The following is a 23,466-nucleotide window of genomic DNA, read 5'->3' as shown; positions in this document are numbered from 1 at the left end:
TACTCTCAGAAGCACATTTTTCTTTAATCACTGATGCAGAATATCTGATTTTTTTTTTTTGTCGTTTTTATTTTTCTTTGTTTAAAGGGTTTCCTTCCTGAGTCTCTTGAGTTTGTCTATATGCAATTTCTTCCTTTTCGCTCAAATGACGAAGAACGCACATTACAGCTTTTCCTCCTCTAACAGGTTGTGGCCTGGATGAGAAGGTAGCTATTCCAGGCATAGTCTGGAGGATTTGATTAAATAGCTCCTCCTAAGAAGGAAAAACAGCCAAAGATTAGCTTAAAACCAGTGTTTTTGAGTCTCTAATACCCAATTCTTGAATTGCTATTTAAGTGATTAGCTAAATCATGTCCAGTTAAGCTGATTGAAACCTGTACAGTAACCAGGAAGTTATACAAACTCCAGGTAACTAAACTAAGGCACTAAAGAAATCCCTACTCTGTCACTGCTCTGGGGCTACATTTGGCCCCAAGCTATCTCTTCTTGCAAAAACAAGTATAAAGCATTGGGTTTGGGTATTGGCAGAGTATCAACCTATCCCCAGTGCAGTTTCCAACACTCACAGTCACTTGGGGTATTAGAAAAATACACCGGTTTAGAGATTCTGGGTCAGTTGGTCGGGACCTGGCTTAAGTGATTCTAACGTGGAACTAGGGTTGACCACCACTGGGCTGATGCTGCCTTTTAGCTGATAAGTTAACTAACTCTAAAAGCGAAATAGAGCCCTAGCCAATTTGGCTCAGTGGCTAGAGCATCGGCCTGTGGACCAAAGGGTCCCGGGTTTGATTCCAGGCTCGTGCAGGAGGCAACCAATCAATGTGTTTCTTTCACATCGATGTGTCTCTTCCACTCTCCCTAAAAAATCAATGGAAAAATATCCCTGGGTGAGGATTAACTAAAAAATAAAGCAAAATAGATATGCCATAAACTTACCCTGGGATTGTAAACAGATACACACTTTCTTGAAGACAATTTGCCTTTAAATATGATGCTTCTTACAGGCATTTATAAAGAGGAAACAAACTTTAAAAAATGAATCTATCAAGTTTCTAGTTTTTCTATTTAAATGTTAGATATTCTACAATTTGTAAAATAGGGTAGTACACCCTTTAAATTATGTAGAATGTTTTCACATGGCAAAATCTTTATGCTACAATGGAAAATGTAACGTATATACAGTATGCTTGCGTTTTGAAAAACAAATTGGAAAGCTATTATCACTAATGGAATGACTGTTACTTTGCTTTTACATTTAGATCAGCAAACAAAAAACAGTTACTACTGTTTTTACTTACCATTTTATTTTCTGGCTCTTCTGCATTCTTTGCTTTCTTTATAGTAACTTGAACTTTATACTTTTTCTCAATCCACTGCTGAATCTGTTTACTCTTTGTGTCCAAATCATGTTGTCCGATATTTGAAGAAAAAATTAGTTCCTTTGTCAGAGCAGGCCCTAGTTTGAAACAGTGAGACTTGGTGCTGGGACTATTGACTACCATGTTTATTAGACTAACCTCACCACATATACTTCAGAAAATCTTAGGTTGCCACAGGGGCCCTAACGGTCCTCTCACCTGACTAGTTTCACAGACCATTAAACACTTTTTTAAAATAGGAGACACATACAGGTACCATTTTGTTTCGCCTGTCAAGGACATTTAAATATAAAATGTCTCCACTTACTGTTGCCATCATTTGATGAAAGAACACAAAAAGAATGGTCCTTCAAAGGGAACAAGTTTAGCTTTATAGTAAACTTACTGTTTTTCTTTTGGGTGTGGATCTGTCTGGGAAGTACTATTCTCATCAGTGATGCCCTCCTAGCTACAGTGGAGTCATCCAGACTGCATCCTGCATTTATTCATTCACTCTACTTTGCATATCCCAATTATTAGAAAACTAGAGGCCCGGTGCACAAAATTCATGCACGGGTAGGGTCTCTAGGCCTGGCCAGTGATCAGGGCCCATTGGGGCCTTCCAGCTGCCGGCCAGGGCCTCCCTTCCCCAGCAGCCAGCCAGGGCCTTCCTTAGTTCCTCACCGCCCCCTGGTGGTCAGTGCATGTCATAGCGAGTGATTGAACTCCAGGTCGAACTCCCGAGGGGACAATTTGCATGTAAGGCTGTTATATATATAGATTATTTTTTTATTTTAGGGAAGGAACAGACTACTCATTAAAGGCATTGTGACAATTGAGAGTTTTCATATGGGAAGAAAAGTTAGGTTTTAACCCATACAAAAATCTCCCCATATGTACTATCTTAATGTGGTAAAAAAAAAACAACAACAAAAAAGCCACTTTAATACAAATAGAAGATAAGAATGGATATGTTTATGACCTCGACAAAGGAAAAACAAAAGCGAAAAATCTAACTAGGATAAGGCTTTTGCTTCATACAGAACAGAGAATCCTATAAATCAGGAAGAAAAATAAACCATCAAAGTAAGAAAAAAGGAATATGAATAGGTAATTTGTAGAAGAGGAAACTCAAATGGTAAAAGGAACTACAAATTAAAACAGGATATGGTTTCTCACCCATTTACATGACAAAAATTAGAGTAGTGTGGGTGAGAATGGAGAGAAATGTTCATACACTGCATGCTGATTTGCCCATAGGAACTGAGCATGCACAAGGAGATACTGATACATGCACATACTCATTGTTTGTAATAATGAAAACTAGAAATAAGCCCAGTGGCGAAGGAAAGGGACTAACAAAGCGATAGTACATGCTTATAATGAAATGTCACTTGGTAACTATATTTAGCTATAGCTAATTTATAAACATCTTGAAAACAACAGTGTGCCCTTTATAATTTTATGTATACAAAATTATTCTATATACTGTTTGTGACTGTATCTGTCTGTAATGAGTTTAGCAACATGGACTGGATCTACACCCTGAGTCCATGAGAGTGAGGGGGGGCCTTTGGGGAAGAAGGATGGAATAGGAGAAGGAAGCAAAGGACTTCAACTTTTCTGTAATGTTTTGTTTAAGAAATCTGAAGTATGACAATGTTAATGTTTATTTTGTGTGGTAAGAGTTGTTTATTTTTCTGCTTCTAATTTCCAAAATAAGGGTAATTCTAAAAAAGAGTTCTTTTATTAATACCATCTTGCTTCCTTAAAGCTACAATCAGTTGTAGTTTCCTATCAGGACAAAGTCATGCCTTTGACAATCTCTGAACACAGCGAGGTGTCTTCTCCAGTCTGTCAATTTTTTTTTTTCCATAGACATAGTTTGATGACCTTATCCCCTAGTTGGCCTCTTCTGAGAATTTTTTGTTTTCCAGTCAGCATCCTTGTTAAACATTGCGGATGGATCACAAGAATTCTCATGTTTTCTGTTCTAAGGTTTGTGGCCAATCATGAGAATTCTTAAAAAAGATTTTAGTTTGTAAGAACGTGTTATAAACAACTTCAAAATGCAATGGGTATTTAATTTTAAAGTGTGCCTTTAACATTTATGTAAAGTGATTTTTGTACTTGTTCAATAGAAACTTATCTGGCCACTGGGTACAGCTAGCAATAAAACTACTGGTCTGCAGTGTGTTAAGTGTGGTGTTACAAACTGAGCCACAGACCACGTGTGACTTACTCAAGACACACAACCTCACTGGGACTAGTCCTCTGACCCCCACTCCAGTGCCTTTTCCACTGAACAGTCTTTCATAATGATCAGTAATAATTAAAAACCATGAAAAACCAACATTTTCACTTATCCAATTAATGGCTTTTATAAGGTTTAAATGACAAATGCCTTGTAAGGTGATTGGCAAAATATGTAAACAAGTGTTACTACCAGTATCATAACAAAATACTCAGGCATAGATGCTCTATGAATCACTTCCGAGTTTAAAAAGTGCCTCTGTGGAATTAGCCAAAAACTCCCACTTTGAGATGAGATTTTTAAATTTATTTATTTTTTTTAGAGTAGGGTAAATGAGTGGCTCAGGACAGGAATAGAAACTTGAACCCATCTCTTCTGAGTCTCATTACATTATACCCATCAGTTACTCTGCCTGCCTGGGCATTAGGAAACAAAGCTAAGGGAAAAGATTTCCTATTATTTTGGTGTTTACCTTGTTTTTCCTCATTTTACATAGGTTTAAAAAAAGGTGATCGACACAGGATACAAGGAAAATTAAAAAAGGAACAGAAATGAGGGATGAAAAAAGCATTGGAAATAGTGGTGAAATAGTGAATTTTCGTTTTTCAACCCATTGTCACAGGCATCGTACAAATGCCCAATTTAAACTGCTGATTTATAGTCTTAAGGAATTCAAGGGGCAAAGAACAAACTACCTACCAGTTTTAGGTCTAGCCTTTTCCCTCTCTCTCAGTCTCAGCCGCTCTTCGTGAATCTGTGTGCCTGTCATGAGCTGGTACTCGGGAGGGTCTGTGCTGGGCTTCCTTTTCACAAGTCGCAGGTCTCGCTCGTCCATAAGTCGAATCACATCTGCTCGGTGCATGTTCCCCAAATCATTGCCCTTCTCATCAAATAAATGAATGATTCGCTCACTAATTTTTCTTCCAATGTTACTAAAATCAGTTTCATTATTTTTTCTCTTTTTTCTTTCATGCTGGGAGTCTTCAACAGTACTAAAAGCTTTTGCATGAATTAGATAGGACATTCTTGGGACAGAAGCAGGAAGGGGCAACTGTGCTAGTGCCATCTTTTGCACGATGTATTTACACAAACATCTTCTAAGACAGTTATTTTCAGTCTTTATGGTTTGTAATATTATTGACCTTAGAAAAATAGCAGCCATCCTAAAAAGTAGGGAGAACAGTTGATTAAAATTAAATCATTTGTTCTTGTGGTTTGATATTGTGGTATAAGGAGGGTGTGTGAGGGTGGAGGGTGAGGCTGTGGAAACTGTCATCTGTGAATGTTCTGGATCTGTGTATAGAAAATTTACACAAATAACATGGACCATCAGGTGAGCATGTTTACACTCATGGTAGTACTGTCCCCAATATGTTATTGTTAGAATAAATCATACTGCACAGTGCACTTTTCTTCACCAAACAGTATTTCATTTGATTCTATTTCCCATGGATCTTGTAGTGCCAACTTCAAAAGCAAAATCTGAAGGGTTTAGTTGGGAGGATGCAGCATATAAAATATTTGGTGATTCATAAACACCAAGTCATAATCATTTTTCTTTTTTTAAAAATATATTTTTATTGATTTCAGAAAGGGAGAGGGTGAGATATAAACATCAATGCTGAGAGAGAATCATTAATCAGCTGCCTCCCGCATGCCCAGTACTGGAGATGGAACCTATAACCTGGGCATGAGCCCTGACCAGTTATCGAACCGTCACCTCTTGGTTCATAGGTCAATGCTCAACACAGAGTCACAACAGCCAGGCCAATTCATAAACTTTTAATACATTTAACAATTTGTCAATGTATTTGATGGTACACAAAATATAAGAGCACTATTATGGGAAAGTGGACTCTCTATGAGGAAAGCTGACCCACTGGAAGAACTAGTTAAGACTATCAGAAAGGAAATACCCTGATATTAATCAAAGTGTTATATTAACAAAGTATCAAGACCACTCACAAGGCAAGTAAGACATTACTTCTGAAAGTTAACTAAGCATCAGGCGCACACGGTGATAGCGGTTTCATGGTTGTAAGTGCTGCACTTATGAATGGCATTTTGATTTTTTAGTTGCTCCTCTGCCACAATAAGTATCTCTCTCCTTCTACTCATGTTAGGTAAAGCTTAGAAGTGCAGGCTGAAGGAGGGATGAGAGGACCCATTCATCTTTTCATCTAAGGTTTGCTGAGAAACACCAGAGAATCAAGAACTAGGAAAGGTATGCCTTGTCAAAGATGAAAAAGGAAAGGATGAGGTGTCTTACATATAGTGCTTCTCAAGGAATGGTTCCAGGGTAACCTGCACAAGACTCACCTGAGCTGTTAAGACTGGAAATTCTCTCTGGTTTCTAGCTTTGATCCCACCTGCCAACCCACTGTTCTTACCCACCAATACTTCTCATACCCCTTATGACAAGTGTTATGGGGGAAAAAGGCTCAGCAAATTTTTAAAAATATATTTTAAAATTGATGTCAGAGAGCAAGGGAGAGAGAGAAATGTCAATGATGAGAGAGAATCATTGATCAGCTGCCTCCTGCTCACCCCTACTGGGGACTGAGTCTGCAACCTGGGCATGTGCCCTGACCAGGAATTGAACTGTGATCTCCTGGTTCATAGGTCAACATTCAACCACTGAGCCAAGCCAACTGGGCAAAACTCAGCAAATGGAATAGAAAGTGCATATAATGTGCATATCCTTACCTCCCTCCTTACCTAGCTTGATAACATTGAACTTCATAGCTCTGGCTCCCACTTCTTCCCTGAATTCCAAATGTGTGGAGTTAACTGCCCCTCCCCAACTTCTCCACTTGATACCCAACAGTCACCTTACAGTGAGCATGTCCAAGACTGAATTCACCTTCCACCCCACACTTGCTCTTCCCTCAGTCTTCCTGATCTCCTAGGGTGACAACACATCCTTCCGGTTGCTCAGGCCAAAAAGGCCAAGTTATCCTTGGCTCTTCTTTTCCTCTCAGTAATTCATCAGCAAATCCCATTGTTCAACTGCTAAAATATATCCAGGGTCCAACCACTTCTCTGTCTACACTACTATCACCTTGCCCCCAAATGCCACTATAATCTCTCCCCTGGATTACAGTAATAGCCTCCTGACTGGTCTCCCTGCTCTGTCCTTTCCCCCCTGTAATTTAGCACCCACAAGGCACATAGAGTGATCCTTTAAAAATGCCTCCTGTGGTCCAGCTGGCGTGGCTTAGTGGCTGAGCATTGACCTATGAACCAAGAGGCCACGGTTTGATTCCTGGTCAGGGCATATGCTCGGGTTGTGGGCTTGATCCTCAGTGGGGGGTGTGCAGGAGGCAGCTGATCAATGATTCTCTCTCATCACTAATGTTTCTATCTCTCTCTCCCTCTCCCTTCCCCTCTGAAATTATACACACACACACACACACACACACACACATATATATATATATATATACACACACACACACACACTAGAGGCCCGGTGCACAAAATTCGTGCACGGAGGAGGGTTGTCCCTCAGTCCAGCCTGTACCCTCTCCAATATGGGACATCCCTCTCACAATCCAGGACTGCTGGCTCCCAACTGCTTGCCTCCCTGCCTTCCTGATTGCCCCTAACTGCTTCTGCCTGCCAGCCTGATCACCCCCTAACCACTCTGCTGCCAGCCTGTTTGCCCCCAACTTCCCTCCTCTGTCAGTCTGGTTACCCCTAACTGCCCTCTCCTGCAGGGTTGATCACCTCCAAATGCCCTCCCTTGCAGGCTTGGTCCCTCTCAACTGCCCTCCCTTGCAGGCTGGGTGCCTCCCAACTGCCCTCTCCTGCTAGCCATCTTGTGGTGGCCATCTTGTGTCCACATGGGGGCAGCTATATTGTGTGTTGCAGTGATGAACAATCTGCATATTACTCTTTTATTAGATAGGCTAGAGGCCTGGTACAGGGGTGAGGGCCAGCTGGTTTGCCCTGAAGGGCGTCCCGGATCAGGTGGGGGTTCCCTTGGGGTGTGGGGCAGCCTGAGCGAGGGGCCTGTGGTGGTTTGCAGGCCGGCCACGGCCCCTGGCAACGCAAGCAGAGGCCCTGTTATCTGGAATTTATTTTCCTTCTACAATTGAAACTTTGTAGCCTGGAGCGGAGCCAAGCCTGGGGCTCCCTCCGAGGCCAGCAGCCATTTCTGTTGGGGTTATAATTGAAAGTTCGTTGCCTTAAGCAGGTGGGCCCGGCCAGGGTGTGAGGAAAGCTTTGCTTCCCCTGTTGCCGGCGGCAACCCTGGCCTGCTCTCTCAAGCTCCATTCTGCAGCCATTTGTTTGAATTTGTTTACTTTCTATAATTGAAACTTTGTAGCTTGAGTGGAGGCTTAGGCCTGGCAAGGGCACGTGGAAAGCTTGGCTTCCTCTGTTACCTAGGAAACCTTGCTCTCTGTGGCTGTAGCCATCTTGGTTTGGGTTAATTTGCATACTTGCTCTGATTGGATGGTGGGTGTGGCTTGTGGGTGTGTCAGAGGTATGGTCAATTTGCATATTTGTCTATTATTAGATAGGATATATATATATTAAAATGCCTCCTGTGCTCACAACCCTCCATTTGCTCCCATCTCAGAGAAAAAGCCAAGCCAAGGTTGGAGTTTACGATGCCCTCCGTAACCTGGCCTCTACCTCCTCTGCCCACAGTGCTGACCCCACTTCCTCCAGCTCACTCTGATCCAACCTTGCTGGCCTCCTTGCTGTTCCTTGTAACACTAGACCTGCCCCTCTTCCGGGTCCTGGCACCCAGGCACTCCCTTCCTTCAGACAGCTGCATGGCTCATTTACTTCAGGTCTCTGTTCAAATGTTACCCCCAATGAGGCCTTCCCTGTCCACTCCTTATAAAATTGCACATCCCATCACTTTCAAACCCATTGAAAAAAAATCCATTGCCTGACATATTATACACTGAGTGGCCAGATTATTATGACCACTCCATCAGTACTTTGTTGGGCCACCTTTTGCCTTCAATACTGCGGTGATTCTTCTTGGCATTGACTCCACGAGATGTTGAAAGGTGATGCGAGGAATCTGACACCATGCCTGATGAATAGCACTGTCTAGTTCTGTGAGATTTGATGGTTGTGGAACCAGCTGCCTGATGGCTCTTTTAACTTCGTTCCACAAATGCTCAATTGGATTGGGATCTGGTGATTGTGGGGGCCACCTAAGCAAGGTAAAGTCTCCCTCATGTTCTTGAAACCACTCCTGCACAATATGAGCACCGTCGCATGGCGCATTGTCTTGTTGGAAGAAGCCATCTCCATTGGGATATGCCATCAACATGATAGGATGAACTTGATCAGCAACGATACTTAGGTATGTTGTGCTATTCAGACGTTGTTCCACACGAATTAAAGGGCCCACATCATGCCAGGAAAACATGCTCCAAACCATAACACTGCCCCCACCAGCTTGAAGGGTTGTACTCATGCATGTGGGGTGCATGCTTTCATGCTGTTTCCACGAAATTCTCACTCTGCCATCTGCATGATACAACTGGAAACATGATTCATCAGACCACATGACTTTTTTCCAATGCTCGACTGTCCAATCCCTGTGTTCCTGTGTGAAGTGGAGACATTTTATCTTGGTAACTGCAGACAGCAAAGGTGTTCGACCAGGCCTTCGGCTTCCATATCCCATACGATGCAGTGTACGGCTAATTTGCCTACAAACGTCAGGTGGTCATAATAATCTGGTCACTCAGTGTGTATTTATTAGAGGCCCGGTGCATGGATTCATACACTCGGCCTGGCCTGCACCCTCTTGCAATCTGGGACCCCTCAGGGATGTCGGAGAGCTGGTTTCAGCCTGATACCTGCAGGCATAGGTACCCTACCCATGCACGAATTTTGTGCATTGGGCCTCTAGTGTTTAATTTAAAAAGTCAGATATTTGTTGGTGGAGGAAGGCCCAAAAACTAAAAGCAGAAGAGTCTGATGAGACCAGAGAAGATATTCTTCCATTTATTATCAGAAAAGTAGCAGCAGGATCAAGTCCCAGATTTCACTCTGAGTTACAATAAAAGCTAATGTGCATTGTGAAATGAATCATCAACGCATTAAATGGAAAATATTTCAAAATGTATGACTTTTAAGAACAAGAAAGGAAATAAACTAGACATAGAAAAGGATAAAATTTATAAAAACCCTGTTATTTGAGGTTGAAAATATAGTGATTTACCCCTACTCTTCCTAAATAATTATTTCTCAACATTTTTTATAAGGAGAAAATATTTTTATACTAGTAAATAAGTTATACTTATTTATAAAATAAAGACTATTTCAGAAAAATGAGGTAGAATATTTTAAAGTTTAAAAACACTTTCCAGGAAGAGAAAAAGGTAAAGTGTAGAAGTACTATAACTTTTTTTAAAAGTCCTTTACCATTACTTAAATTTTAAAAAGTTTTAAAATTTTTTTACTTATACAGCAATTAAGTTTCAATACTAGTTAATTTTTTACTTTAGATCAGCAAAGTTGAAGATATACACACTCCTTTAAAATAAGCTTTTAATAGATAAAATTATAAATACAAAGTAAAGAAAAATGTGTTACTAAATTTGAACTGCAAATATCCACAGAAACTCAAATAATTACAAAAGCTCTTATTAGGAAAATTTTGAAGCATTTACAGAAAGAATAGTATAATAAGACCTAAGCACCCATCATTATCAGTATGTGGCCAAGCTTGTTTCATCTTTACCCTCAACTATTCCTGCCCCCACCCATCCATGAACTATTTCAAAGTAAATCTTATCTCATCAGTACATACTTCAGTTTGTCATCTCTAAGAGATAAGGTCTTTTGTACTTTTTAAAATCACCACAATAACATTATCCCAACTAATGAACATCCCTTTATATCATTAGACATCCAGTTTTCAGATTTCCCTGATAGTATTATAATTCTGCTTGTATACATGTCATTTACAGTTTGGTAACATGAAGAGCCTCCCACTGGCCACATGTGTTATAATTTAAACACTAATGACTAAAATTCATTTCAACAAATTAAATATGCAAAACCCTACTTTAAAAAAAGATCATTTGCCATAACTATGTGACTATTACCCTGACTTCTGACTTTGAAAATTGGTAAAGAACTAAGCATGTATCCTACCTTTTTAGGAAAAACTAGAAATATCTCCAGCTGATGAAGAAAAGCTCTTCTTCAGAAGAGAATGCCAGCTAATAAATGGAGAAGTAGAAATAATTTGAAAACCACCATTTTGTCACCGCCAATCAAATCTCTGATTCAGAAAAATCATCAGGTAAGAAGCTGGTGAGGAAGTAAGGAACACAAGTGGTGCCCAAGGGTGACCCCAAGATGACCTCTAAATTGAAATGGGGAAAACACACTCTGGCTGCCACCCTGATAACCAAAGGTCAAACTCAGCATCCTGGCAGAGGAACAACCTGATATCCTAGCACACAGCTCCAGGTGTGACTTGGCTCCTGTAGGCGCCGTCTGTGAGTCAGTCCTGCCAAAGGCTAACCTGAACCCAGCCCAACCTCCAGACTTAGTTTTCAGTTTCCAGGGAATCCCAGGGCCACACTCAGAGCAGAACAAATTAGACCACAGGAAGCAATCAGACAAATCCAGAGTGTGAGGCATGACAGCTGGCATGGTGTCTTAAAAAAAGTTAGTGTCTTTGGGAAAGAAAAGGGTTGGGGGAGGCTATTCTTGAATGAAAGGACTAAGGAGACATAATTGTAAAATGCAGTGTGTTTGAACAACAGCAACTAAAAAGACATTGGAATAAAGGGAAAATCTGAATATAGCCTAGATTCATGATGGATTATACTCTCAGGAAAGTATTGTTAATACTTAGGTGTGAAAATGGCATTCTTAGGAAAGGAATGCTGGAGTATTTAGGGTGGTCTCATGACTTTACCATTTACTTTGAAATGGTTCAGCAGGAAATATAGTAATTATAGCAACAGTTGCTGAATCTAGTTTATGGGTATATAGGTATTTAGTTATTAGTCTTTCCACTTTCTGTATGTTTTTCATAAAAAGTTTCTTAAAAAAAGGAATCAACAGCCTATGGAGTGGAAAAAATTCACTAGTCATGCCAACAGTTAAAAGTTAACATGTCTAGTTTAGAGCAGAAACAGGAAATCTACCAGCATCACCTGGGGATGCTTTTTCACAACACGAGATGTTTCCTCCCTCCTCTAGTGTTAAGAACTACTGGGTTAGGCTTCCCACTAAAAAAATATGACATAAGAAAGTGAGTAAAGGAAGAAAAAAAAGAAAGTAATAAATATTGTAATTAAGTGGGTTCAAGTACTTTAAGCTAGAACGTCTGGGATTACCCTTAACCTTTCAAGGTTGATAAAAATTAGACACCAGGATCTCTGATGAAATGTCTTTGATACCTCTGTCCAATAAATAAGCTGAATGAACCAGTTGTCTAAGTCAAAATAAAAATTCTTATATTTTTATAATATTGGCGAGTTCAATGACTCTTCCAGAAATATCCTTTGAGACATCCCAAAATATTTTAACAGCTAATTATCCTTTTGTTTTTACTGTTTTAACTATTACAGTTGTCGCCCATTTTTCTCCCCAATTACCACCCTCCACCTGGTTCCTGCCCCACTCCAGACCTTTATCACCCTATTGTCTGTGCCCATAGGTAATACATATCTATCTATATATAAAAGCCTAAGCGACGGTTCCAACTGAACAACCGGAACGACGAATGACCGGTTGCTATGACACGCAGGGACCACCAGGGGGCAGACACTCCTGGTGGTAAGTGCGCTCCCACAGGGGGAGCCGCTCAGCCAGAAGCCAGGCTCACGGCTGGCAAGCACAGCTACGGCAGCAGGAACCTCTCCCAACTCCACGGCAGTGCTACCAAACAGCGGCACCAGGTGCAGCAGCCAGGATGAGTGTAAGTGGTGTGGTGCCCAGCCCAGCTGGGGCTCCTCCCTGGCTGCCTGCCGCTTGGTGCACTGCTACATCCCCTGGGGGATGTCCGACTGCTGGTTTAGGCCTGATCCTCGCAGGCCAGGCCAGGTGGGGATTGGGCCTAAACCGGCAGTCGGACATCCCCCGAGGGGTCCCGGATTACGAGAGGGCACAGGCCAGGCTGAGGAACACCCCACCCCCAGCCCTGTGCACGAATCTGTGCACTGGGCCTCTAGTATGCATATAAGATCTCTGGTTAATCTCTTCCCACACTTTCCTTTCCCCTCCTCTCTGAGATTCATCTCTGTTCCATGTTTCCATGCCTCTATTCTATTTCATTCATCAGTTTATCTTGTTCATTAGATTTCTTGTTTATTTTGATTTTTAGATTCAATTGTTGATAGATGTGTTTTTATTGCCATTTCATTGTTCATATTTTTTAATTCCCCCCCCCCCCTTCTTCTTCTTCCTCTTCTTAAAGAATACCCTTCAACATTTCATGTAATTCCAGTTTGGTGGTGATGAACTCCTTTAGCTTTTCTTGTTGGTGAAGTTCTTTATCTGACCTTCAATTCTAAATGATAGCTTTGCTGGGTAGAGTCATCTTGGTTGTAGGTCCTTGCTATTCATCTCTGAATATTTCTTGCCACTTCCTTCTGCCCTGCAAAATTTCTGTTGTGAAATCAGCTGACAATTGTATAGACACTCCCTTGTAGGTACTCTCTTGCTGCTTTTAAGATTCTCTTTGTCTTTCTTGGTGTGGACATCTTTGGGTTCCTCCTGCTTGGGACTCTCTGTGCTTCCTGGACTTTAGGTCTATTTCTTTCACCAGATAGGGGAAGTTTTCTGTAATTATTTCCTCAAATAAGTTTTCAATATCTTGCTCTCTCTCTCCTCTCCTTCAGGCACCCACATAATGGGAACGTTCAGGCACCCCCACAACTTGAAGTTGTCCCAGATGCTCCTTACATTATCTTCATATTTTTGGATCATTTTTTCTTTTTACTCTTCTGCTTGGTGTTTTTTGCTTCCACATATTCCAAATCGTTGATTTGATTTTCGAAATCCTCTACTCTATTGTTGAATCCCTGTAAATTATTCTTTATTTCAGTTAGTGTAAGATTAATTTCTGACTGGTCCTTTTTTATGTCCTTGACATTCTCACTAAGATCCTTGAAAGTCTCACTAAGTCTCCTGAAGCTCCCATTAAGATCCTTGAGCAACCTTATAACCATTGTTTTGAATTCTGTATCCAGTTGTTTGCTTGCTTCAGTTTCTTTCATTTGTGACATGTTTTTTTGTCTCCGCATTTTGGGTGCTTCCCTGGGTTTGTTTCTATATATTAGGTAGAGCTACTATGTCTCCTGGAATTGGTAGAGTAGCCTTGTGTTATAGGGCCAAGCAGCTCAGCCTCCCGTTACCTGAGCTGGGCACTCTAGGTGCACCCGTGTAGGCTGTGTGCACTGTCTTGTTGTAGTTGAGCATTGATTGTTGTTGACATCACTGGGAGGAATTGACCTCTAGGCCAACTGGCTGTAAGCACCAGCTGCAACTGCAGTGGAAGAGCTGCTATGCAGGCAACATCCCTATGAAGTAGGACTTGCTTCAGCAGAGCTTTGGTGCTGAGTCTGTCCTTGAGTGTGTCGCTTGTGAGTGTAGAGTTGTAATCTGGTATGGTCTGAAGCTGTCCACTGGGTGCACTGGCTCTAGGGCCCCCTGGGAGAAACAAAGTCAGCCACTTCCTGGGGCTACCCAGCAGGAGCTACAGAGAGATCTGCAGATGGCTGCTACTTGTATTGGGCTTGGAAGTGCCCTGGCAAGGCCCAACTGTGAAGCAAGGTAGGCTGGTGCTAGTGCTGTGTCTTGGGCCTTTTATTGATAGGTTTGGGGCACACTGATGCCACCTGCTACTTGTTTGAGTCATTTTAGCAAAGTCTGAAGCCTGTGACGGGACAGGCCATTCATATGGAAAAGCTGCCTCAAACAGCTTGCTTGGGGCTGCAAATTGGATGGGATGGGGTCTCAGGAAATCATCAGGACAGACCGAACAGTGTGGTCCACGCTGATGAAACTCAGATATGGCTGCCAGTCTGCTCTGTACTGGGGGAGGTCCCAGACAGGAACAATGACCCCTGCAAGCACCCGTCCTGGAGAAAGCCTCCCTAATTACTGCCCTGATGCCAGACAATCCAGCTCCTCCTATGTCCCTGGATCCTCCAAAGCCGACGCCTGGTGCTGGAGCTCAGAAGAAGCAGAACCGTGTAAGTTCATGTGCTGGCCCTTTAAGAGGAACTGCATGGGACTCCAATAGCCTCCATGTCACTCAACCATAATCCCCACTGGTTTTTACAGCCTAAAGTTATGGGAACTTTTTTTCCCAGCTCTGGAACCCTGGACTGGGACCCCTGGCTTCTCATGGAAGGCCTCTGAATCAGAAATATCCCTCTCAATTAAAAAAACAAACAAAAACACCATGCATTGGTGTTGCACCAGCCCGTTCCATGCCTCCACCCTTCCTATGAGTCTCAGTGTACTTTCTTCTTTACTTCTCTAGTTGTAGGAGCTCCATGCAGCCAGTTTTCAGCCAGTTCTGAATGATGGTTGTTCTGTATTTTGGTTGTAATTTTGATGTGGTTGTGGGAGGTGGCAAGTACTGGCATTTACCTATTCCACCATCTTTGTTCTCCCCAAAAGCTAATTATCTTAAAATCAGTTACTTAAAGTGCATAAATTTTATAGTATGAGATATCTATGATTTTATGATTATTCAGATCTTACTGAAATCATACTGTGTTACATAATTCTGCATCTGCTGGAGTTTTAAATTCAGCAGCTGACTCCACATTCTAAAAAGACACATATAATTTCCTTCTATTGATTTTTTACTTGAGATCATATCACTGAAAAATTCCACAACCTCCAACCATTGGAGGACAAGATGACAAATGGCCCCTAAGCCCTCTGCACTGTACTCCCTCTCAGTAATTCCTGCTCCTTTCAGACTTCATACCTCTTATTAGTCTCTTCGGCATCATCACTAACTTTCCTAGGACGAGGTAAAAAAAAAGATAAAGAAAAAGAAAAAAAAAGGTCAATTGCATTATTCAAAATGCACAGTACACAGAGTAATTTTAATGTGTGATCCACATACTCTGTAAGTAATTGAAATTATTTCAATATTAAGGCCTAAAGTGGGAAATTTTTTCTTTTGAAATAAATGTGTGGCTATTTCCAACACTATGTATTTCAAGTGAGCTTAAGGCTGTGTTCTTTATATTTTCACATTAGTTTTCAGTTGTTTAAAATGAACAATATTTTTTGGAGGCCTATTTTCCCCAACTTTTATTGTAAAAATATTTAAACATACAGAAAAGTTGAAAGACTGTACAGTGAGCATGCCAATACCCATTCATCTAGATTCTACATGTTGCTTTCCTTGCTTTATCTATCTACCTATTTGTTCCTTTTTCCATTTTATTTTTTAAAAATATATTTTTATTGATTTCAGAGAGAAAGGGAGAGGGAAAGAGATAGAAACATCAATGATGACAGAGAATCATTGATCAGCTGCCTCTTGCACGCCCCCTACTGGGGATCGAGCCCGCAACCCGGGCATGTGCCCTTGACTGGATGGAATCTGGGATCCTTCAGTCCACAGGCCGATGCTTTATCCACTGAACCAGACCGGCTAGGGCTCCATTTTATTTGTTTTGATACATTTCAAAAGTAAGCTGCAGACATTGGTATACCTACCCTCAAATACTTCAGCATGCATATCATTAACTAGAGTTCAGTATTTGTTTATGATTCTTTTTGTTTTCTCCAGAGGCAAAAGTTACATAAAATAAAATGTACAAATCTTAAGCATGTCATTTGATTGAATAGTTTTCGACAAGTACAAACACTTTGGAACCAAAACTTCTATCAACATGTAGACTATTACCATGACCCCAGTAACTTCCTTTATGCTTCTTCCAAGTCAATCTCCATCCCCATCCAGATGCTATGATTATTCTGATTTTTTCCCCCATCATAGTTTCTTCTAAGATTTCATATAAATGGAAATCAAACAATATGTAATCTGGGTAGAGTAAATAAAGGATATTTTTAAGATTCATCCATGTTGCTGCATGTATCATTAGTTTGTTCCTTTTTATTTCTGACAAGTGTACCAGTATATGCATATCACATAATTTTTAAGTCCAGTTTCCTGATGATGAACACTCAGGCTGCTCTCAGTTTTTGGCTATTATAAACTAGAGGCCCGGTGCACGAAATTTGTGCACGGAGGGGGATTGTCCCTCAGCCCAGCCTGTACCCTTGCCAATATGGGACTCCTCAAGGGATGTCCGACTTCCCTAAACGGGCAGTCGGACATCCCTCTCACAATCCAGGACTGTTGGCTCCCAACTGCTTGCCTGCCTGCCTTCCTGATTGCCCCTAACCGCTTCTGCCTGCCAGACTCATCACCCCCTAACCACTCTGCTGCCAGCCTGTTTGCCCCCAACTTCCCTCCTCTGCCGGCCTGGTTACCCCTAACTGCCCTCTCCTGCAGGGTTGATCACCTCCAACTTCCCTCCCTTGCAGGCGTGGTCCTTCTCAACTGCCCTCCCTTGCAGGCCGGGTGCCTCCCAACTGCCCTCTCCTGCTGGCCATCTTGTGGTGGCCATCTTGTGTCCACATGGGGGCAGGATCTTTGACCACATGGGGGCAGCTATATTGTGTGTTGCAGTGATGATCAATCTGCCTATTACTCTTTTATTAGATAGGATAGAGGCCTGGTACAGGGGTGGGGGCCAGCTGGTTTGCCCTGAAGGGTGTCCTGGATCAGGGTGAGGTACCCTGGGGGCGTGGGGTGGCCTGAGCGAGGGGCCTGTGGTGGTTTGCAGGCGGGCCACGCCACCTGGCAATGCAAGCGGAGGCCCTGGTATCTGGAATTTATTTTCCTTCTACAATTGAAACTTTGTAGCCTGGAGTGGAGCCAAGCCTGGGGCTCCCTCCGAGGCCAGCAGCCATTTCTGTTGGGGTTATAATTGAAACTTTGTTGCCTTAAGCGGGTGGGCCCGGCCAGGGTGTGCGGAAAGCTTTGCTTCCCCTGTTGCCGGTGGCAACCCTGGCCTGCTCTCTCAAGCTCCATTCTGCCGCCATTTGTTTGAATTTGTTTACTTTCTATAATTGAAACTTTGTAGGTTGAGTGGAGGCTTAGGCCTAGCAAGGGCAGGGGGAAACTTGGCTTCCTCTGTTACCTAGGAAACCTTGCTCTCTGTGGCTGTAGCCATCTTGGTTTGGGTTAATTTGCATACTCGCTCTGATTGGATGGTGGGCGTGGCTTGTGGGTGTGTAGGAGGTATGGTCAATTTGCATATTTGTCTATTATTAGGTAGGATAAAGCTGCTATAAACATTCTTGTATCTCTACCCCCAACAAAAAAGTGACCAAATGATTTCTGCTCCAAAGGACAGCTGCATTCCCCTTATACATTATTCTGCATTGCCTCTTTCTTCGCAGGTACCCTTTGTGATCTGATATTTTGCATTACCTTTTGCAGTACCTCTTTGGGAGGTACTGATAATGTATTTTTAAGGAAACTTCCTGAAATGCAATTGAAATACATGGTTTAGTAAATATAATCATGAGGAGTCGTGGGGAGTCTGTCCTGTAAGAAATTAAATTGCTTATGTGTATTCTGAAACCAAGTAGACTAAGGAGTGAAAATAACTTTTATTTGTTCACTCACTGCTTTTCTTTCTTATACAGCTGATATTCACAAACTCATATTAACATCTGTTCTTTCCAGGGAGGATGACTGGATCGAAGTGACATAGACTCTAGTGGTTTAAGTATTTGTGAAATTAATTTTGCAATTTCTATGACTTTAAAATTATTTCTCATACCTTCCAAAGGAGTTTCACTAAGTTCTTATTCCTGTCTGAAGACCTGCAAACTGTCCCATCTGCCCTGTTCCAGCCTGGGTTGTGCAGCCTCCATCCCAGAGGACTGCACCATGGTCACCAACCCTTCAGGTCATTTGTCCCCTGGCTCTGGTGTTCTCTTCCATGGGGAGCACAAAGTACTCTTCATACCTAGGTTGACTGTTTAAGAGCTAAAACGATGATTTACAACACTGGAAAAAAAAGCCATCGTATAGTTGGCCAATTTCTCAACTCTTTGTTTTGTTAATCCTCTCCTGAAAATATTTTTCCACTGCTTTCAAGAGAGAGTAGAAGGTAGGGAGGGAGGAGGGGGGGAGAGAGATACTGGTGTGAGAGAAATACATTGACTGACTGGTTGCCTTCTGCACACGCTCCGTGGGCACTCCACCGAGGTGGGGTGGGGGGAGTGGGAGGCAGGGGATGAACCAGCAACCCGGGTATCTGCCCTTGTTCAGGAATCGAACCAGAGACCCTTCGGTCCACTGGCCGATGCTCCAACCACTTTGCCACATGGGCCAGAATCAAATTCTTAACTTTTTAGCTATAAAAAAATATTTCATTGGTTATTTTATTGAAATAATCTAATGACCAACCAAGAAATGTTTTCTAAAAAGCTTTTAAATCCAGAACTATAAGACACAATTTTACCAGTTGGATTTATTCTCATAAATCTTCTAAATGGTCATCTCATCTTCCAGAACTCCATATCCAGAAACAAGCACCCTGGTCCATCCAGAGCCACATGTCATCTTTTCCACTCTGCTCTCCCACTTTCATAGCTAACCCAACACAAAGTCTCATCAGCTTTACATACTAACACCGCTCAGATCCATCCACTTCTCTCCATATCCAGGGCTACTGCCCTAGTTTAAGATACCATCCATCTCTTGTTTGGATTCCCATCAGTCTTCTAACTAGACTCTTACACCACACTTGAATTCTGCAATTAGCGCTCCCCTCTGTACTGCTGTCACCACACCTAGTGCCCTCCCCACCTTAAAACTGCCCCTCATGAGGCCAAAAGGCCCTTCCCACCTCTCCAATCTCATTTCACACCAAACATCCTTTTTGTCTAACCACAGTGGCCTTTCAGATTCTTTAAATCAAGCATGTCAAACTCAAAGGCTAAAACAGGCCAAATAAACAAGGTTTAGTTTGTGTGGGCCGCAAAAAAACAAAAGCTTCAATTTTCACAGAAACGTAGGTTTATTTTGATAGAAACATGCTGAATACAAAGGGCTGAAATAAATGAGTAATCGTTAACATAAAATAATAGATTATAAATAAAATAATTTTAATACAAATATTTTTTCTTGAACATTAACTTACCAGACACTGAATAACTGTACAAATTAATAAGCATAACGCAAATGAATCTATCTTTCTTGTTCTCTGAAAGCGAAATATTTCCTGTTGCGCACACCAAACAAGTCAGTCCAAGACTAATGATGTGGCAATCGGCCGCTAAAATATTCGCTGCTGGTATTAGTGGAGAGAAATGGTGCGCCCGCACGTAAGGCAATGAAAGCAACATGATTACAGTAATCAGTCATTAGCGAACGTTGTAGTTCATTATTAATAATTATGTGTAACAGGATATTGTGAAAATTAAGTTATGAAATTTTTATTGAAACATTTCTCACATACCGTTATATTGGCTGGGCCACAAAAATATTCATTGTGGGCCTCATGCGGCCCGTGGGCTGCGAGTTTGACATGATTGCTTTAAATGTCCTTCCCACCCCTTAGGTCAGGAAACACCAGATCATTGCTCAATGCCATCTTTCTCAACCGCCTCCCTACGGCGTCCCAGCCTCCCCACCCTCAGTTGTTGGTTGAGCTCAACATTAACGCCCACCATGAAATGCTTCCAGGATAGTTTATCTTCCCCATACAGCATCTGTCACAATTATAATTTTGTTATTACCGTATTACTGTTTCCTTCACTAGAAGGTGAATTCTATGAAGCGGGAAAGAATCTGATCCACCATTCGCTGCACTGTGCTGGCACAGTAAATAGTAGTGGATTTTCCGCCACTTTTGGTACTTTCTTAGACTGAGGCCTTTCCTAACATGCACGTGCAACCGCGACTTTTCGGTAAGAAAACTTATTGACTTCTTTCACAAGTCTTCTGCCGGGAGCCTGCAGAACAGGAAGTGGGAGTGAAAAGGCATTCCCGGCAGCTCTGGCTCGGCCAGCCCCTCCCGCCCAGGCGCAGAGCGCTCACACCGGCGGGAGCAGCGCTTCCCAGCGGCGCCGACCGGGTCCCGAGCGTCAGAGGCGACCACGCCCACCCGAGAGGCGTGGGGACGCACGGCGTGCGCGCAGACGTGCACGTACGTGCGCCGATAGGGCCGGGCTGAATGGCTAAGGGGCTGCAGGCCCGGCGCAGGGATGCACGGGCAGCAGCCGGGGCCCGAAGACGGCTGTACCCAACCCCGACCTCGCGGTGGAGCCTGCAAGGCCGCCCCGCCGGCAGCCTGGGTGCACTGACCTTCCGAGGACACGGCCGAGCGCAGGGCCGCCGCCGCCGCCGCAGGGGGGGCCCTGAGGCCACGTCCTTCCGCCTCAGGTCCTCTAGGCTACTCAGCGCCTCGGCCCCTGGCTCTCCCCGCCGGCGTACGAAGGTCGGAAAAAGGCTGCACCTTCGCTTTCCGTAGTGGGCGGGGCTTCGGGGCGGGGCTTTTAAAGGAAAGGTGACCTGGGGAGGAGCGCTTTTCTGGCTCCCCAGATGAATCCCGCCGACAAAAATAATGCCGAGGGCGAGGTTTGAGGGGTGGGGCTGGGGGTGGGGGGCAGTTGCTCCCCACCTGTCTCCTGTGTCTCCAGGGGTTTGGAGGAAACCGGTGTGCTGAGTTTGTGTGGCGATCGGAGCGTTCCTTCTCTAGTTGCATTATGTTGCGCCAGCCTCAGAGAACTTCCATAAACGTCTTTTGTGTTAGGTCTGATCAAAGAATCCATAGCCCCTCCCCTGGGAACTGATCTTTAGGCCACTTCACTGTGGACATTCCACCTGCTAAGACCATTATCTCTCCCCTCCTCTCTGGAGTTCTCCACCCAGAAAAAGCCCTTTAAACATCTCTGACTCCCCATCTTTGGGTGCTGGCGTTATTTTGGGGCTCAGCCCACCTTTCCCCTCAGAACCCGCCCAGAGAATTCTCCATCTGGAAAGAGCTCGCCCAGAGTCCTTTAAAATCTCTGACTCTGTCCTTGCATCTGGGTTTCCAGGTGACCTAATACATTCATAATTCTTTACCCCTTTTGGCCTCGTGCGTTCCTCCTTTGGCGACCCTAACATTTTGTATTTAATAAAGTATTTCATAAACCTCTTTCTAATTATTTTGAGTCAGGGAGCACGGCTGCCGTTTGGCAGGTGGGCAAACAGGCTCGGAAGTAAAAGGCTTCCCTGGGTTCTCAGGTAACACACAGTAGGCCAGCGGATCTGCGCTTGTGGTCGCTGGAGACCTGGCTGGGACGTGTATGGCTCCGGGGAATGTAACTGGGAGAGCTCCCAACTGTTTTACAAAGGGGAGAACTCAGGAGATCGGTTCTCAACCTCTAGGTGGTGCCTGTCTTGGGACCCACCCCTGGTCCCTGAGCCCCTTGGACTTGGTGTCAGCCCCCTGCCCCTCCCATCTCTTCAGTGGGAAACTCCCCGATGGCAGAATGAGAACACAGTTGTGATTTAGTGAAGCCACATAAGTCGAGAATACTTTCATTTATCATATGGGAGGAAGTTACATTTATTGAATGTTTGTAGTCCACCGGAACACATTGCTGTATTCTCATTAAATAATTTCTTGATTTGGGTATTACCTCTTATTACAGATGAAGAAACTAGTTCAACTTGAAATAGCTCTGTGAGCACAAAGACCAACTCTAAGGGTACTCATCAAGTCCCAAGTCTGGCACTGTAAGGCTCTGATATTTGTTGAAATAGTAAAGTGGTAAACCCAGAAACTCAGGTTTGTGACACAAAGTTCAAGGTTAACATTTTCATGGCCATTTCCAAGTTAAACAAGAGAATTAGAGATTCATTTTATTCTGCCAAAATCATTACTTAATACCAAGATAGAAGTTTGGTTAGTGGCAATGTGGAGACAGAGTGACTAGCACTTACCTGGAGAAACGGTAGGTGCTCAGCAATATGGCCCACACTTTTAGCCTTTACCTGTGTGTATGCCAGCCTCTGTTCTGAGCGTGTTATTTCTATCAAGTCATTTCATCCTCGGGACAACCTTATACCCCTTTCACAGACGAGGGAACTGGAAACACCAGCAAAGAAGCAATTTGCCCAAGGTCACACAGCGAATAGAACCAAGAATAAAAAATCCCGGCAGCCTCGTGCTAGAGTTGGTGCTCCTACTGCTGACTGTCTCTCATGCTGATGAACGGAGCAGTGGGCTTACAAATCTGTGAAGACAGTCAGTGGAAAGTATAACATTGATAGGAGAGTTTATACCCAAACTAGGGACTTGACATTCGATAGGATTACCACTTGAATAAGTCCACACCACGTAATCCTTGGTACCCGAGCTACCTGCCAGCAGCCCTTCTGTGGCCCCTCTTTGAAGGGATATGTGTCTAGAGGAGATAAAATGGGAAGTTTTCTTCAGATGTCGCAAGAAGGAGGTGAGCAGGAAAGGGGTGGGGGTAGCAGACGTGTCCTCAGAACTTTTTCTTTTTTTAATCTCTTGAACTCTGCTTTGACCTCTAACTGAAAGCTGGTAGCCTTCTTACTGAATCTCTACTATTTATCCTCGGGCAGAACTGTGATTAATCCATTCCAAACATGTAAACATCCCTACACTTAAAAAGAAAAACAGAAAAAACTCCCATTAAGGTGATTTGCCTTCCATCAGTAACTCAGTCACTATTTGTAAGGACTTAGGGGATCTTTCCCTTTAAGTAACCTAGATTCATCCTTCGGCTATTTCTGCTGCTTCTCCAGAAGAGCTGGAGAACATGTGGCGACCACATCTGTGT

General features: G+C 43.1%; 1 protein-coding gene across 3 annotated transcripts; it reads right to left on the bottom strand.

Annotated features, from left to right (window-relative positions):
- Window positions 1–48: 48 nt before the first annotated feature.
- MTIF3 (mitochondrial translational initiation factor 3) lies at window positions 49–21,114 on the bottom strand. Of its 3 annotated transcripts, XM_054718740.1 has the most exons (5): window positions 20,975–21,114; window positions 20,407–20,622; window positions 4,312–4,775; window positions 1,299–1,456; window positions 49–253 (listed from the first exon to the last, which is right to left on the bottom strand). In XM_054718740.1, exons 3-5 carry the CDS (start codon window positions 4,772–4,774, stop codon window positions 68–70), a joined length of 807 nt encoding a protein of 268 aa, XP_054574715.1. In that variant the 5' UTR covers window position 4,775; window positions 20,407–20,622; window positions 20,975–21,114; the 3' UTR covers window positions 49–67. The 3 variants fall into 3 exon arrangements, with proteins under 3 accessions (XP_054574715.1, XP_008151598.2, XP_054574716.1); XM_008153376.3 differs by lacking the exon at window positions 20,407–20,622; XM_054718741.1 differs by lacking the exons at window positions 20,407–20,622; window positions 20,975–21,114 and adding an exon at window positions 15,557–15,572.
- Window positions 21,115–23,466: the final 2,352 nt, after the last annotated feature.

This window comes from Eptesicus fuscus, chromosome 7 (genome assembly GCF_027574615.1).
Source record: "Eptesicus fuscus isolate TK198812 chromosome 7, DD_ASM_mEF_20220401, whole genome shotgun sequence".
In the NCBI taxonomy this organism is placed as follows: Eukaryota; Metazoa; Chordata; class Mammalia; order Chiroptera; family Vespertilionidae; genus Eptesicus; species Eptesicus fuscus.
Note: the sequence above shows the minus strand (reverse complement) of the source record. Positions and strands in the feature narration are given on the sequence as shown.

Coding starts and splice junctions, on each gene's coding strand:
- MTIF3 (XM_054718740.1), bottom strand. CDS start 4,774: ATGGCTGCTATTTTTCTAAGGTCAATAATATTACAAACCATAAAGACT. Junction 1,457..4,311: donor AAAGGCTAGACCTAAAACTG/GTAGGTAGTTTG, acceptor GTTTCAAACTAG/GGCCTGCTCTGACAAAGGAA. Junction 254..1,298: donor AAGAGCCAGAAAATAAAATG/GTAAGTAAAAAC, acceptor TTTCCTTCTTAG/GAGGAGCTATTTAATCAAAT.